The sequence below is a fragment of the Geotrypetes seraphini genome, chromosome 1, assembly GCF_902459505.1.
Source record: "Geotrypetes seraphini chromosome 1, aGeoSer1.1, whole genome shotgun sequence".
In the NCBI taxonomy this organism is placed as follows: domain Eukaryota; kingdom Metazoa; phylum Chordata; class Amphibia; order Gymnophiona; family Dermophiidae; genus Geotrypetes; species Geotrypetes seraphini.
This window is the reverse complement of record NC_047084.1, coordinates 548,194,976-548,212,180: the sequence shown is the minus strand read 5'-3', so window position 1 is coordinate 548,212,180 and position 17,205 is coordinate 548,194,976. Positions and strand designations below refer to the sequence as shown.

The window sequence follows — 17,205 nt, the reverse complement described above, 5'->3', positions numbered from 1 at the left end:
CTTAGTGAATTGCGTCCCTGCCTACTTTGCATGCAGTTCCCCTCATTTGCATGCGCGGATTGGAATCGGATTGCTACACAGGTTAGTGAATAGTGCAGGAGGGAAATCGGGTCGCAAAGGGCTCGCAAACTGATCGGTACATGATCGGTTTGCTTAGTGAATCTAGCCCTTTATATTTAGTGCTGCACTTCCAGTCTCTGAGGTTTGACTCAGCAGGAGTCCTGTAAAAGCTTACTACAAACGCGATTGAATTCTTATAAGGGATCTCAACATTATTATGTGCAAGGAGAGATAATAGTGGAGGTTAAAGTTGCCCTAGTTAGCCACATAAATTCATATATTATTTTGTTTTAATTTTAGAGACATCCCCCTAATTATCTGCATTTCAGATATTTAAAACTTAGTCACTAGCAGACAATCCTATTTCATTTCAACCTTAGCTTTGCCTCATTTCGGCTTCAAAAACTTCAGCAGTAATAAGTCTCAGTGATTCCCAAACCTGTCCTGGAGCAACTCCAGCAAATCAGTCTTTCAGGATATCCATAATGAATATGCACAATATATATTTGCATACATTGCGCCTTGATATACAAATCTGTCTCATGCAACTGGCCTATGTAAATGATCTTATAATAAGTGTCTTAAAATGGATCAAGAGCAACTAGAAGGTAGAACATTAATCAGGTGATAAATAGGGTAGAAATTGAATAGCAAAACCTCTAATTGCTGGTGTATAGTATAATTTCCATCCCTAAAATGTTTGCTCTATTAAATTAGCAAAATTAATGGCTAATGGAGTTTTGGTGCATTATATACTGTTACAGAGGCCATAAATGCAAGGGAAATAAAAGGTGTTTATTCTAAAGTCAAGTGACATTATGTTCAGGAAGGCTGATTCATGCTTGATCATTTTTCTTTCTGCTGCTAATGAAATATTGCTTGCTGTCAAGATCGGGTTGTTTAATCTCTGATTGATAGCTGGACTTTTTTTTATTTATTTATTTATTTTTTCCGGGCTCCTGAATCACTAGAATTGTTTCCTATGTTAGAGCTCTTGCTACATTCTGGTGCTCATAATAATGGAAAGCGGATTCTTCTGCCTTTTTTTTCAATGCTCACTTAAAGGATATGCAAGGCACAGGAAGCCTTTTTCAAAGATGCTTTTTCCTGCATTCTTCCTTTTTGACATATCCGTCTAATTCATTTTTTTATTTGAATAACTTGGTAGCATGGTGTGCTCAAATGGTAGGATTTATTTTTAATGGATGTTTAATGAGTTCAGTCCGCCCCCGGAGTCAGAGAGGATGCCTGCGTGTGACACAGAGAATGTGTACGAGCGTGAGGAACAGACAGACAGTGCCTTTATTTCTGGGTTGGGCTAAGGCTTTAGAAAGTACTAATGGCTTTAGAAGCGTCAGTAGGGATTTGCTCAGCGATTAGTCATCCATTATCTGCTTGTGTTTTGTTTTGTTTCTTCGCAGGTTCTGAATGAAGCCCAGGACGTTGGGTTTTGCCTGAGGCCGCCACAGAGAGAAGCAACCTACAGGGCGGCACGAGGAGATCCTAGAGGGGTGGGAACCGGCTGCCTCGCTTTTCTCATATTCTGTTCACACAAGTGCATCTTCTAACTCACTGACCTGTCGGAAGGAGATTCTCCATTACAGACTCTTCTTTTTATTTTGTGCATGGGGCTAATAAAAGTGGTGAGAGCAGAGCGTTTGCCACTTTCCTGATTTGCAGCACACCCTTTCCTGAGACAGAGAAGCTCTCAGTTACTGTAGGACTCATGGGTGCCTGATAATGAAGCAGTGAATTGCCACCGCTGCTCCTGCTCAGTTGTCTGGATCAAAGCCAGTTGCCCTTTCTGCTCCCTTCGTCGGGCCGAGAACAGCAGACTGGATATGGCTGGCCTCGTTAGCAACCTGCTAATACTCTGCCTTGTGTTTGCCAGCAGCCTCCAGGCTTTCAAAAGCCCACTGTCTGTTTTTAAGAGGTGGGTTCTTTTGCTGCATGTGGGAGCTATTGAGGGAGGCAGCGGTTGTTGGGGGGGAGGGGGGGTTAGTAGAATAGGTACTGTATCTGTGAGGAAAAGTAAAATGCTTTTCTGTACTATCAACTTTTATTTTCATGTAAGCAACTTTTTGGTGTGGTCAGCTGTGTACTATATTTGCAACCACACGATGTGTCTCGTTTCTTAGTAAATATTTGGCTGAAACTGAATGAAACTAGCGTGCATTAGTTGACATAGAATATCAATAGAAGTTATTGGTAGTATGCTCATATTTCTTAAAACAAGCTTACATTAACTTGATTAGCTGAGGAGAATGCATTTAACTGTGTGCAGTGGAGTCCCAGAATCGTTCCATTAACTATTTATAGACGTGTGCATTCCTTATTCACATCACATCCCCCATCTTTATTAATATTTCCTTTTCCTCTGTCAGCTCTGGCTTAGCAGAAAGCTGCTTATTTATGTGCTGTTGTTTACTGCTAGTATTTCTTGACCTGCGCTCTTTCATCCAATATTTTCTCACAGGATGCTTACTGGTCTATCCAGGGATCAGCCCTAATTTAATAACCACAAAATTTTGAGTAATTGGCCATGTCTTTGTAGTTCCACACAAATATTTACATATTCCTCTTTAATTGCCAAAACAAACAAAAAAAAAACAATCCCCTACAAATCCCCCAACCCCCCAAAAAAATGTATGTGTATTTTGAGTTACTTAGAGTTTACTGTTTTGAAGAGGCATTTGCACATAGTCCATGTTAGTTCACAAGGGAAGGGGGGAGCTTACTATTTTAGGGGACAGAAGAGTGATTTAGACTTCTTTTCACATGTGCATATTTATATAAGGTTTCTGAAAATGAGAGAAGTGTTCCTTAATTTTCCACTTTTAGGTATAAGATCTCCAAGTCCCAGTCAGATGATTGTCAGGAATCTACTAGGCCTGTGGTGCCTCCAGATTCAGTGGATTTTTCATTACCTGTTCGAATGCCCAGGGTAACTCCTCAAGAGGTGAGAACAGAGGCTTTGTTTTCATGGTTTATTGTCACTAAAGTTATTTGTATTTGAAACTGGAGGGAAAACAGTTCAAGGTTTCAGAGAGAGGGAAAAAGGAACAAGCTAAATTCTATAATTTAACTCTATTGCTGGCATCATAGAGACTCCTAAGAAAGAGCCTGGGAATAAAGTAGCAAGGAATGACAGTAAAAGCAGCAGTGCTATCTTAATTCAAAATGTCATATTTTCTGTTTCTCAGCTCAATGGCTTCTCTCTGCTTCCTTAGTCCCTCCTCTTTATTGTCCTGTCATGTTCTGTTAGATTTCACTTGTTCAGAAAATTATTGTGGTCATTTTTATTAAGACACACTGTTCTTCCTAAGAAGGTTACTTTTATATATTCATTTATACTCGTGAGTTATAAAATAATCAATTTATGATATATCCACCAAGTCAATTCCAACCTCATATAGCTTATCTTTATATATTTATTTAGGCCTCAGTTTCACCACCTCCACCACTTAACTGTAGTCTTTTAGTGGGGAACGTCGGGTGTTAAATCCTCACTGGCCATGAAATAATTTAATCTAAAACTTTAGAATTAGCCCTATTTTGCATTTTTTAAGAATAAAGTTTTAAACTTATCTTAATTTTGTAGCTTCACTGCTAACAATAATTATGACCTGGGAGACATGGAGTCCGACATGTTTTGCTATCACTTTTTCAAGGAACTCCCTAGGACAAAACATTCAAAGTAAGTTAATGTTTGTAAAGTAATTTTGAAAGTTATGTTTTGTCCTAGGGAGCTCCTTGAAAACATGCAGAATTAATCACATGTTGGACTTCATGTCTCCCAGGTCATAATTATTGTTAGCAGTGAAGCTACAAAATTAAGATAAGTTAAAAACTTTATTCTTAAAAAATGCAAAATAGGGATAATTCTAAAGTTTTAGATTAAATTATTTGATGGCTGGTGAGGATTTAACACCAGAAGTTCCCTGCTAAAAGACTATGGTTACACGGTGGAGTTGGTGAAATTGAGGCCAAAATAAATATATAAAGGCTAGTTTTTTAGCCCATTAGATTAATAGGTGCTAGAATAGATGTGTAGATTTAGGCATTTCTTTCTGCCCCCCTATCTGTCTTCCCTTCTCCCTTACTTTTACCTCCCCCCTGTCCAGCAGCATCCCTTCCCTGCTCCCCCTGTCCAGCAGTAGCCCTTCTCTGTTCCTTTTACCTCCCCCCTGTCCAGTAGTACCCCTTCTCCCTTACCTGCTCATTGTCCAGCATCCACTAGGCTGGGCAGCCTCGGGGCTTTTGCTAGGCCGGCCCACCTTGCATTATCGAAGTGGGCCAGCCTAGTAAATGCCACGCGGCTGCTGCCGCTGCTGGTCTGGGGGTGAGAAGGAGAGGCGTCGTCAGAAGTCATCCGGCGTCGGAGATCAGGGCAGGAATGTTGCTGGGGAAACCGCCGCAAGCATTGCAAACCGCCAAAAGCTCCTACTGTGCATGCGGCGACACGGAGCCACGGATCAGGGATCACGGCCCCACAGAGTTTCAACTGCGCATGCGCGCTAAGGGTTTTATTATAGCGGATAAAGCTATATGAGGTTGGAATTGACTCGGTGGATATTTCATTTTTATTAAGAGGCACATATTATATTCCTTTAACTTTCGGTTTGGTTTTATTTGACTGAACTGTTTTTATTCCCTTCCCCCCAGCTGAGCTTCTCTGAAAGTGGGTTCTAAGTAGAGATGCTGTTTAACTTGTCTTGCCTCATTAATGTTTTCCAGGCATTTCAATAATTGAGAATCTATAATTAATAAGTATTCACTTGGTGAAAAAGATGTCTTCTAATAACTCTAGCCTTGGGTGGATCTCTCTAAGGAGCAGATAAAAACATAAGAATTACCATACTGGGACAGACCGAAGGTCCATCAAGCCCAGTATCCCGTTTCCAACAGTGGCCAACCCAGGTCCCAAGTACCTAGCTAGATCCAGTGGCAAAACAGATTCTATGCTGCTTATCCTAGGAATAAGCAGTGGATTTCCCCAACCAATTTCAATAATGGCTATGGACTTCTCTTTTAGGCAATTATCCAAACCTGTAATGTAAGCGCTGTTGATGATAAGAAGAGTTGAGCTGCTTACTCGGCATAGCAGGCTTTGTCCACTTCTGTTGTGGACTTTTTAGGAATCTTGTACTCCTACAGGTGGAGTGCACTCTTTTTCTTTGTATAAGCTGTTTTCCTTCCTTGCTTACTTCTTATTGGTCAAATATCAGCTGGGAATGCCCAGAGAATGATTTTTTTTTATAGGCTTGGAAACCTCAAATCCATTGTTGTCATATTTATGGTAGGTTTTCATTAAGTAGAAAATTCTGTGGTTATTAATTCTGCATTGTGCAGCGAGAGGATTTATGTCTGTCATTAAAAAGCATTGCTTTCCTTTAGAAAGGCTGCAGAAGCACAAGGAGAAGAGAGCTGTTATTGTCACGCTGCAGTAGGTGATGACTCATTGTTGCAGATAATTTTTTCCTTTAATATTGTGAAAATAAAGGTTTAGCATGGATTGAAACTAAACCCGTCTCATCTTGGGGTTTTAGTTGTATGATTCCAAAGAAGGGGGGTAATAGAAGTCATATAAGAAACATGGTCACCCTGTACTAACAAAAATATCAGTTTTTATGGAAGATCTGATTTGTTTGGAGAAGATCTTTTTATTTAATGGGTTTAATAATATAGGACAAACAAATCTCTTAAAATATAATTTTATCCTAGTGTCAAAAGTCATGGTGTAAATCTAAGAACATAAGAGTTGCCATACTGGGACAAACCAAAGGTCTATCCTGTTTCTAACAGTTTAGTATAAAACTATTTGAGACTTGTGTGGATCAAATGGTTTGTGGGGACAGGGAAGGGGACTGAACTCGCGGGGACGGGACAGGACAGGACCAAGCTCATGGGGATGGGATGGGATGGGATGGAACCCATTGTGGCCCACGAGTCAAAGCGTTTGCCCATCCCTGGGTTAGAGCTATAGCCTTAACATCCTGAGGTTGTGGATTCAAATCCCACACTGTTTCTTGAGACCCTGGGCAAGTCACTTCCCAAGATAGAGTGTGAGCCCACCAGGACAGATAGGGAAAAATGCTTGAGTACCAGAATGTGAACCACTTAAGTTCTAAGTGATATAAAAATCCTAAAAATAAATAATCCTTGATATTCTCTATGGGATCTATTTACTAAGGGCCTGATTCTATATAGGTCATCTAAAAAATCGGCACTATTGCGGCATTAAACACGATTCTATAAAAATCGGGCATACTTTATAGAATTATTTGCGGCACTTAAGTGATGTTTGGCATTGATAGGCATCCTAACTTTAAAAGCACCATATTTATGCCAGTGTTTTCTTCGATTAAATAGCGCACCTAACTCAAACATACCCATGATCCACCCCTGCCTACTTTTAGATAGGTGCTTTGGATTATGCGCCTACTTCTTATAGAATCATGTTTTTTTTAGATAGGCGCTTAACTTTCAATTAAGTCCAATTAATGTCAATTGTGAGGTGTTAAGTGCCAATAATCGACATCAATTAAGCCTATTAACCAATTAAGTTAGGTGCCTACATCGGCTAGGCACATCAGTGTATGCACCTAACTTTCGGTGTACTATATAGAATTTGCCAGTAAATATATAACACTTTATTCTATGGTAATATTTATTAATATATTAAGGCCAGTTTGTAGCTAAAGCAATGAATGGTGAAGTGATATGGCAGATATCACAAGGAGTCAGGACTGGTTCAAGTGTTATGGGTGCTCTAGGTGAACCTTCAACCCCACCTCCAATTAACTTTCAGGCCCTTTAGCCTGCATCTTCCCTCCCAAGACTTCAAAAGCTAAACTCAACAATCATGATAGAAATATAGACCATGATGGCAGATAAAGGCCAATTGGTCATCTAGTCTGCCCATCCGCGGTAACCATTATCTCCTTCTCTCTCTAAGAGATCTCACGTGACTATCCCATGCCTTATTGAATTCATACACCATCTCTGTCTCCACTACTTCTTCCAGGAGACTGTTCTTACGCATCTACTACCCTTTCTGTAAAAAAAAGTATTTCTTTAGATTACTCCGTAGTCTATCACCTCTTAACTTCATCCTATGCCCTCTCATTCCAGAGCTTCCTTTCAATTGAAAGAGAATCAACTCATGCACATTTATGCCACATTGGTATTTAAATGTCTGTCATATATCCCCTCTCCTGCCTTTCCTCTAAAGTATACATATTGAGATCTTTAAGTCTATCCCTATACGCCTTATGATGAAGATCACACACCATTTTAGTAGCCTTCCTCTGGACCAACTCCATCCTTTTTATATCTTTTTGATGACGCAGTCTCCAGAATTGTACACAATATTCTAAATGAGGTCTCACCAGAGTCTTATACAGGGGAATCAATACCTCCTTTTTCCTACTGGCTGTACCTCTTCCTATGCACCCTAGCCTCTTTCTAGCTTTTGCCATCACCTTTTCAACCTGTTTCGCCACCTTAAGTTTATCACATACAATCACACCCAGTGATCACATAGACATACTTTAACCTGCAACCTGAAGTTTTATAGAATGTGCTGCTGTTCTTTGAGTTTATATGGCTGTCAGGAATTATTATTTTGCTTTGACTGCAGCTGCTCTTTGCTCTCCCCAGGAAACTGCTTCCCTGTTTAGTCTTACCTGATGTCCAGGCTGGCTGTGGCTGTGGGAGAGCAGCTTTTGAGCCTCAACTTTCCTGATTCTCAGCTTGCTACTCTAACCACTTGTCCACTCCATTGGTAAAGCTAAATAGCACGTGTACTTTTTTAAAACTGAGCATGAATGGTTCTCTCTCCTCACTTTAGGTTTCAGGAGAAATTAAAGGAGACTAGAGTTCCAGGAGATGAGAAACAATTCATGGTTTTCTTGTTTTCCATCATCTCTTTTTGATGTTAGGTATGGAAGAGCAATGTGAAAGGACATCGAGTTTGTAAGAGAAGGAAAGCATGGGATGGAGTCTTGTTGCTTTGATTCAGAATAGCACTTTCATCTGACCATTCTTTTGTCTGGAAGCACCCTGTAGTACAGGGGTGTCAAAGTCCCTCCTCGAGTGCCGCAATCCAGTTGGGTTTTCAAGGTTTCCTCAATGAATATGCATGAGATCTATTAGCATACAATGAAAGCAGTGCATGCAAATAGATCTCATGCATATTCATTGAGGAAATCCTGAAAACCCGACTGGATTGTGGCCCTCGAGGAGGGACTTTGACACCCCTGCTGTAATATAAGCCCTTCAGTGACTGCTAGAACCTTAGAGCAGATTGAAAAGAGCTCCAAAATACCTGGTGAGCTCAAAGATGGTTTTGAGGTCCAGATGGCTGTTTAGTCTGAGGCTTCAAAATTCCTACTATAATGCTTAGCTACACAAATAGTACTGATAATATGAAAGAACTTTGCCCTATGTTAACCTGTTGCTGGGAAATACATTTTCATTATGTAAATACTGATATATTTTTATAGATCTCAAGTTCTTATTGGCAATTCCTCTCTTTCACTATCACTACTCTTTGTTTCCCTACTCTCGTTCCCATGTTCTCTATTCCCCATCTAACATCATTTCTTAGGTGGCAGCAACCACATCTTCTCTTTCATATACAAAGTACCCCAAATCCTTTATGTATATTCTCTTGATACTTGGGAAGGAAATCTGCCAGCTCTGAGTCCAGTGAGTGATCTTATCTGACCGTTTATTCACAACAAAAACCCCTGTTAATTTGGCTCTAAGGTTCACCTCTACTCTCATGGTGTACAGTGTTGGTGGTAGAAAAATATGAAGGGCCTCTATGCTAACTATAGACTTAGGTGGACACTCCCCTTCTAAAAAAAATAAATAATAATGCCATCTCTACTTGTACATAGAACAGTAGGATATCACAGTCTGGGAGGGCTTAAAAGTTCTATGAAGAAAGCCCTATAGCACATCAAATGAATTATGGAACTTGGAGAAGCCCTCAGACAAGACTCAGAATGTCTGCTGTGCTCTTTGACTAAGCTATCTAGATCCATAACAGTAGTGATAAGTGAAATCTTGTTATTTTGTATGATCTTTGGAATTTTTAGTATACAGACTAGAGGAACATAATTTAATCCCCATCCCCAACATATTGCTAATGTCATCTAACCATCCCCACAGTTTTCATTTCGAATTTGTTCTCTGAGTATTAATGACTATTTTGTTACCAACACTGTAAATTCCTTTGGGGGTCCCCACTGTCCCCATCCTCATGTACATGTCTAGTACAAACTGTGTGCCTTGTACATCGTGGACTGGTAGATAAACTTCATTTTTCAATCTCAATAATGTTGTTAGTCGAGCCCTTTCAATAACATGTATGCTAAAATGTTAACTCCTACTCCAGCTTAAATGTTACATTTTTAGCTCCTGTGAGTACACAAAGCAAATAGAGGAGAGAATACTATATGATTCCCTATGATTTGCCTTTTTTTAATATAATACTTATTAAAACTTTGATATTTAAGTTTTAGCTTCTGTTAATCAAGCTCAGTTAAATGGAGTAAAATAACTGTCCATTCACTAAAGGTTGTTGTCATTTATGTTAAGATGGTTGCTCTCTGCTCAGATTCTAATAAGCCCAAATCCCTTTCTGAAACGGATTAAAAAAAAGTGTTCCAGCCATGGAGCTGCTGATTACACAACAGAAGTTCAACAGACAGCTTTGACTTTTTGTTATTTAAGCTATCAGACATTAATGATGTCGTCTAGCTTCTATTAGGCCTTTTCCCAGAGGTTGAGGGAACTGCTCTGCGCTTCTCTCTTGCTGCACTGGCTGGTTCTTTTGGAGCAGTAGATGGCAATTGTGGAGAATCAGCTTGATGAAGTGCTGGTTTCTCATGAGACCAGAAATCATGACAGATCTCTTTTGTGTATATTCATTAGGGGTATCCTAAAAACCTGATCTGGGAGTGAAGATCAAGGTTTTATTGGGTATGGGTAGGCCTCGGTATATTGTGGACACCTAAGGAAGCACAGAGTTGCAGCATACATATGTAATCCTGGTCAAAAACTGAAAAAGATACTTTTCACTGTAACATTTGTGCTGTAAATTGTGTTTTGTTGAGATTAATGTACTTAAATACAAGTTGAATCTACTTGCCATTAAAAACACATTACAAGTGGTGATATGAAAAGCAGTACTTTGAAACTAGTAGTTGCATGAATGATCATCCCATTAAATTCCTAATTTAAGGCCTTTATACCAAAAGAAATATTGCTATCCTTATGTTCCAGCAAGATGCATCAGTAAATCAGAAGCTGTAAATAAATTTGAGAACTATGATGTCAGTCTAATGGCTCACTACAGGGAGAATAAGCTCAACTATTAACTGGAACTACCAAGGTACTCCATAGCTCATAAGGGACAGTTGCAATGAGGAAAGTGTTTCTGATGTTAACAGTAGGTGATCATTTGGCATCCAGTGATCATCACATGATGTGGTTTAATATTAAGAGAGGGTAGAGAGGGCTCATTCAAAAGAGAAGATTCTAAACTTTAAAAAAACACAACTTTGTTCAGATGGGGGATTATGTCCAGGAATTGTTGTCTGGATGGGAACATCCAGAAAAAGTAGGAAAGCAGTGGGCAAAACTGAAAGGAGCTATTGTAAGGGCAACAAACCATTTCGTAAGAAAAGTAAGTAAAAGTTAAGAGAGAAAAGAAGACAGCTTTGGTTTTCAAAAGTAGTAGCCGAGAAGATAAGGAAAAAAAGATTAGCTTTCATAAACTACAAAAGATCGCAAAAAGAAGACAGGCAAAAATATCTGAAAAAGATAAGAGAGACTGATCAAGTAGTCAGGGAGGCAAAGATGCAAATGAAAGAAAAAGTAGCCGACGGTGAGACAAGACATTTTTCAGATGTATATTAGTGATAGGAGGAAGTGCAAAAGTAGCATTGTGAGAGGTGAAGGGGAGGAATATGTAGAAGCTGATAAAGAAAAGGTTGAATTGCTTAACAAATATTTCTGTTCTGTGTTCACAGCTGAAGCGCTTGGACCACAGAAAAAAGCAAATGGGGCTGTAGGTGTGGCAAACCATGATCGATTTTTGGAGAATTGTGTTTGGAAGGAGTTCACTATAACTAAAAGTGGATAAAGTGATGGGGCCGGATGGTGTACATCCGAGGGTACTAAGGGTAACTTAGAGAAGTTCTGGTGGCTCTGCTGGCCGATCTTTCAATGCTTCTCTAGTCTGGATTGGTACCGAAGAATTGGAGAAGGGTGGATGTGGTCCCTCTCCAGAAAAGTGGAAGTAAGACAGAAGTAGGGAACTACAGGCCAGTAAGTCTGACTTCTGTTGTAAGTAAATTAATGGAAACTCTTAATAGTGCAGTTTCTAGAATCCAGTAGATTACAGAACCTGATGCAACATGGATTTACTAGAGGCAGATCAGAAAAATTTGATAAGAACATAAGAATTGCCATACTGGGACAGACCGAAGATCCATCAAGTCCAGCATCCTGTTTCCAACAGTGGCCAACCCAGGTCCCAAGTACCTAGCTAGATCCCAAATAGTAAAACAGATTTTATGCTGCTTATCGTAGGAATAAACAGTGGATTTCCCCAGGCCATCTCAGTAATGACCTATGGACTTCTCTTTTAGGAAATTATCCAAACCTTTTTAAAATTCTGCTAAGCTAACTGATTTCACCACATTCTCTGGCAATGAATTCTAGAGTTTAAATATACTTTATGTGAAGAAATATTTCCTCCAATCTGTTTTAAATCTACTGCTTAGTAGCTTCATTGCATGCCCCCTAGTCCTAGTATTTTTGAAAAGAGTAAGTGGTTCACATCCACCCTTTCCACTCCACTCAGTATTTTATAGACTTCTATCATATTACCCCTGAGCTATCTCTTCTCCAAGCTGAAGAGCTCTAGCCGCATTAGCCTTTCCTCATAGGGAAGTCGTCACATAGTATTCGAGATGCGGCCATACCATAGAGTGATACAATGGCATTTTAACATTTTAATCTTTGTTTTCCATTCATTTCCTGATTTCTAACATTCTGTTTGCTTTCATAGCCACTGCTATACATTGAACTGAGGGTTTCAACATATCCTCAATGATGACACTGAGATCCTTTTCCTGAGCAGTGTCTCCTAACGTGGAACCCTGCATCACGTAACTATTGTTCAGGTTCCTCTTTCCCACATGCATCACTTTGGACTTGCTCACATTAAATGTCATCTGCCATTTTGACGCCCAGTCTCACAAGATCCTCTTGCAGTTTTTCACAATCCTCTTGCAATTTAACAACTCTGAACAACTTTGTGTCATCAGCAAATTTAATTATCTCACTAGTTATTCCCATCTCTAAATCATTGATAAATATGTTAAAAAGCAGTGGTCCCAGCATAGACTCCCGGGGAACCCCACTATTTAGTGAAACAAGATGGTGTGTAGGATCAAATGAAACTCTTTGAGATACCCAAAAAATCCCACTCTTTCACACAATAACCCTCCCTTTTACAAAACTGTAGTGCAGTTTTTAGCGCCGGCTGCAGCGGTAACACCTTGATGCTCATAGGAATTCTATGAGTTTTGGAACTGTTACTGCCGTGACAAGTGCTAAAAACTGTGCTACAGTTTATGTAAGGAGGGTTAAGTTTTTATGAAGAGGAAAAGGATCTCAGAAACCTGTTTGATTTTCTCAACCATACAATCAATCAAGACTTACTTGATTCCAAGTGATCATCGATCCTGGAAAACCTCTCCAAATTTTCTAAAAATATTTTATATTTTTTTCTTTTTCTTTATATCATGCAAATATGAATACAGTATAAATAATGTAGCCCAACATATGTTATATAGCCACAGAGGGGCATAATAAAAAAAAACGTCTAAGTCCCCTTTTGGCCTAAGTCCTTAAACGTTCAAAGCAGAAGCAGGGAAAGTGTCCATAACCAAAACAAATGTCCTTGTTTTGATTATGCCCTGCCTCTACTAAACGCCCAGATCACCACTATGTCTAAAAGTATACCCCCAGGATGTCTACACTTTTTGGCCATAATGAACCAAAAAAAATGCCTAAGCCCCAAACGTCCAACAGAAGGGCTTTTAGGCGAAGGTTGAGCCAGTCCTTTGCCTAAAAGCTGAATTCTGTAACCAGTGTCTGTCAAAAACAACACTGGTTACAGACACCCCCCCCAACGATCTGATTGGCCCAGGCGCCTTAGGCCCCACCTGTGGGCGGGGCTTTGGGACGGCTGGGCCAATCCGGGCCCATTCTGGCGTCGGCTGCCTACCGGATGGGCGGGTTTGGCACCCGTCTGTCTGGCCAACTTGAAGAGGTACGGGAAAGGGGGGTGGGGGCGGTCGTTGGGGGGTAGGGAGGTTGCGTCGAGTGCAGGAGGGCCTGGGCTCTCTTCTGGCCCGTTAAATCGGAGGGGGGGCTCGCTGGGGCCAGGAGAGCTTGGGCTCTCTCCTGGCCCGTTAAATCGGAGGGGGGGGTCGCCGGAGCCAGGAGGGCTTGGGCTCCCTCCTGGGCAGATCGAGTTGGGGGGGCATCTCTCCTGCCGCGGGTCGCGGCAGTTCGGGTAGAGGAGTGATGGCATCGCGGTAGGGGAGATGAGGCATCTCTCCTGCTGCGATGCTTGTGGTGGGTAAATTGCTGGGTCGCTGAACAGATGGCACCAGCGGCCATCAGCTCAGCGGCCCCTTTTTCGGCACTTAGACCTGGTTTGACTTCTTCTAAGTCAAAAAGGTCTAAGTGCCGACTAGGCAACCTGTTAATGTTTTGGTTATACCTGTTGTACGCCTAGGTGTAGGTCGGCCCACCTCCCGCCCACTGCCCGCCCTTTCCCCTCCTCTAAACACGCCTCTTTTCTCTCTGTGCGTCTAGAGGCAGGGGAAAGGCCTAAGCTGTTTTTAGATACGTCTAAAAACCAGCTTTGGTTATGGGTACTTGGACGATCAGGCTTTTTGATCGTCCAAATAGCCATTTAGGACACTTTTTAGACTTTTTTTTTATTTATTATGAACCCCACAGACTGCCCTGACCCAAATGGCTGCTGTATATCTATGAAACAAACACCATACTTCATTTAATTATGCACCATCACTTACTGTGTGTATATATTTAAAAAAACTCCTATCTGAGACACTATTGTGTAATTGCTATAATACATCCACTATGGGGTCCTTTTATCAAGCCGCGCTATCAAGCAAGCGTTAGCGGCTAGCGCGGCAGGCAGTTTAACACGCGGTATTACCACAGCTTGATAAAAGGAACCCTATATTTCATTTACAATCATTCATTCTTCCACTCTTTTAACATCCAATATATTTTTCACTGACACCCAGCTCTGTGTCTTTTTTTCTTAATATAAGAACATAACAATAGCCAATAGCCAATCCATGTCACTAGTACCTGGCCAAAACCCAAGGTGTAGCAATATTCCATGCTATCGATCTAGGGCAAGCAGTGGCTTCCCCCGTGTCTTTCTCAATAACAGACTATGGACTTTTCCTCCAGGAACTTGTCCAAACCTTTCTTAAAACCAACTACACTATCCGCTCTTGCCACATCCTCTGGCAATGCGTTCCAGAGCTTAACTATTCTCTGCCTTCCTCTTAAACCCTCCTGGCTTTCTTTCGTCATTATTGGAACCTCTCTACCGGGACTAGAGGTCTGCATGGGAATGGGGATCACGGGAATCCCCATGAGGCCCACGGGACTCCGACGGGGATGGACCGGGGGTTTCTATTCTGAGGCCTACCTAATTTCCGGTCCGGGTCTGGCACCGAGCTGAGTTCCCAAGTCCCGACGAATCAGCAGCAACAAACTGTCATGCAGGAAGTGAGCTCAGCATGGCTCCATGCCTATGTGACAGAGACTGTTGCTGCTGAGTCATCAAGAGGTGTCACATGCAGGCTAAAGCAGGCGGACAGAGTCCTCCTCCTCTCCCCTGGGACAAACCCGAAATGAGCTATTAAGTTAACTTCGCCAGTCACGTGCAGCATGCAGGGCCCGGTTCTGCTGCATGAGCCATGATCTGTAGCTCAGAACTGAGCGGGGATCAGTGGACGCCGAGGGCTGCTGAGTTTAAGCTGTGAAAACCCAGTGAGGAGCTGCGACCTGGGATCTTGGACCGCAGCAAGCGAGGATGAAAGCTGCTCTGCCGCTACTGTAATAATCCAACTTTCTGAAGCCCCGTGAGCTTGGATGGTCTGCTCTGTCTACCTATAGCTTGCCATTTCTTTCCCTCACTCTGGCTCTTATTCTACTTCTTATTTCCTAGTCTGTCACTAATTCTATCATCTTTCTCTCCCATCATTCAGAATTTCCCCCTCTCTCTCCCACTTCCATCTAATGTGTACCCTCCTCTCTCTCTCTCTCTCTGCTCCCCTTCTATCCAGCATTTGTCCTTTCTCTCTCTTTTCTCTCCAGCATCTTCCCTCTCCTCCATTTCCATCCAGCATCTGCCCCTCTCTCTCTCTCTTTCTCCTTTCCATCCAGCATCTGCCCCTCTCTCTCCTGCTTCTGCCCAGCATCTGTCTCCTCTCTTCCTCCTTTCTGCCGTCTCTGTCACCCCATCCATCATCTACCCTTCTCCCCCTTCCATCCAGCATCTGTCCATTTTTCTCTCCCCCCTTTCAGCCCAGCATCTGCTTCATTTCTCTTTCTCTCCCTTCTATTCAGTGTCTGACCCATCTTTCTTTTTCCTCCCTTCCATCTACATCTTCCCCCTCTCCTCCCTTCCATTCAATGTCTTCCTTCCCTCTCCTTTTCTTTACAGCCATCATCTGTCTTTTTCTCTCTCTCCAGGCATTCCAGCTTGTCTGTTATCTTTCCCCTTTCATCCGGTGTGTCTGATCCCTCTTGCTTTCTATCTACAATCTGTCTCCTCTCACCTCCTACATCCAGTATCTACCCCCTCCCACTGACACCTCAGCCGCCGCAAGACTGACGCGAAGCCTTCCCTCCGACATCAGCTCTGACTTTGGGGGAAGACTTCCGGGTTGACTGCATATAGCACCAAAGCTAAGTTGTTTGCATCTTATAATGTCCCTGATGTATAGCCATATTACGTTCCATCTTATAAACGTGACAGAGAGACTCCCACTAAAAGGTATAGTTCAGTCTATCCCAGTTTTTCCAATTCCTTAGAATAAGCTGTATGGCAACCCCTGTCATAATAAAGAGAAGTTTATTATTGTGAGATGATATTTGGCTTTTAGCTCTCATCATAGTGCCAAATAGCACAGTGTCATATATTAGTGCCACTGGATTTTCCCTTACTGTTTTTGAGCTAATCCTGGACATGCAGTGTAGAAATGCAAAGTATTATTGTTAATTCTAATGATAGCTCCTTCACACTGTATTGCTTGTACTGTCCAGTAACACTTTCTGCATTTAACTCACTTCTAAGATTTTAAAATCTTTTTTTTTTTTTTTTTTAAGAAACCACTGAATTGGACACAGTTTGTTATCCCAGCTGAAAACTCTTTCAGCTAGTCTAGTCACTTAGTTAAAGGTTCTGCAGGAATGTTTTTCTGACTCTTCGTTTCCTTAACATCTAGATTGAAATAGCTTTATATCAACATTGTATCACTTTGACCCCTGCTTAGGAAAGTATTTTGTGAGATATTGCTGCAGCTTGAGAGGGACAATTATATACAACAGGATGTGTGTGAAAGGAATTTGACACATGACCCTGCAGCACTCCTAGGCCGAAAGCCAGAAGTTTCATGCTGTCAACACCTGCAAAGAGTGCTAATATCCTTTACCAGAGACCCTAGAGTATGTTATATTGTTCAAAGGCCAGAAAATCTGAAAGGCTTTACTCCTAAAATAAAATGCTAAACTTTAATTCTTCTTTTAATATATGCAACTGTCTCCAGAATCACAGGTAGCTGAAATGGGAATCAAACCCAGTTCCTTGGTTCAGACACCATTGCACTAACAATTAGGCTGGTGCACCAGTGGAAGCTGGAGCCAGGGGCCTTCAGCTCCACCTAGACTGATATGCACTTAGTTTTTAGTCTCATTGATAGGCAGGGTAGCATGGCATCTCTTCTGATCCTTCTGGTAGCCCCAGATTGGTCAATGAGGCCGTGGTGTTCAGATCTGATTCTT

The 17,205-nt window shown here is 41.5% G+C and overlaps 1 protein-coding gene across 5 annotated transcripts in view; it reads left to right on the top strand.

Annotated features, from left to right (window-relative positions):
• Window positions 1–17,205, top strand: part of PAM (peptidylglycine alpha-amidating monooxygenase) — a 616,313-nt gene that overhangs the window by 160,028 nt on the left and 439,080 nt on the right. For all 5 annotated transcript variants that reach the window (XM_033929183.1, XM_033929181.1, XM_033929180.1 and 2 more), the window contains 2 exons: window positions 1,482–1,993; window positions 2,902–3,019. In XM_033929183.1, coding sequence (XP_033785074.1) covers window positions 1,902–1,993; window positions 2,902–3,019 — 210 coding nt within the window. In that variant the 5' untranslated portion in view covers window positions 1,482–1,901. The remainder of the gene's footprint in view (window positions 1–1,481; window positions 1,994–2,901; window positions 3,020–17,205) is intronic.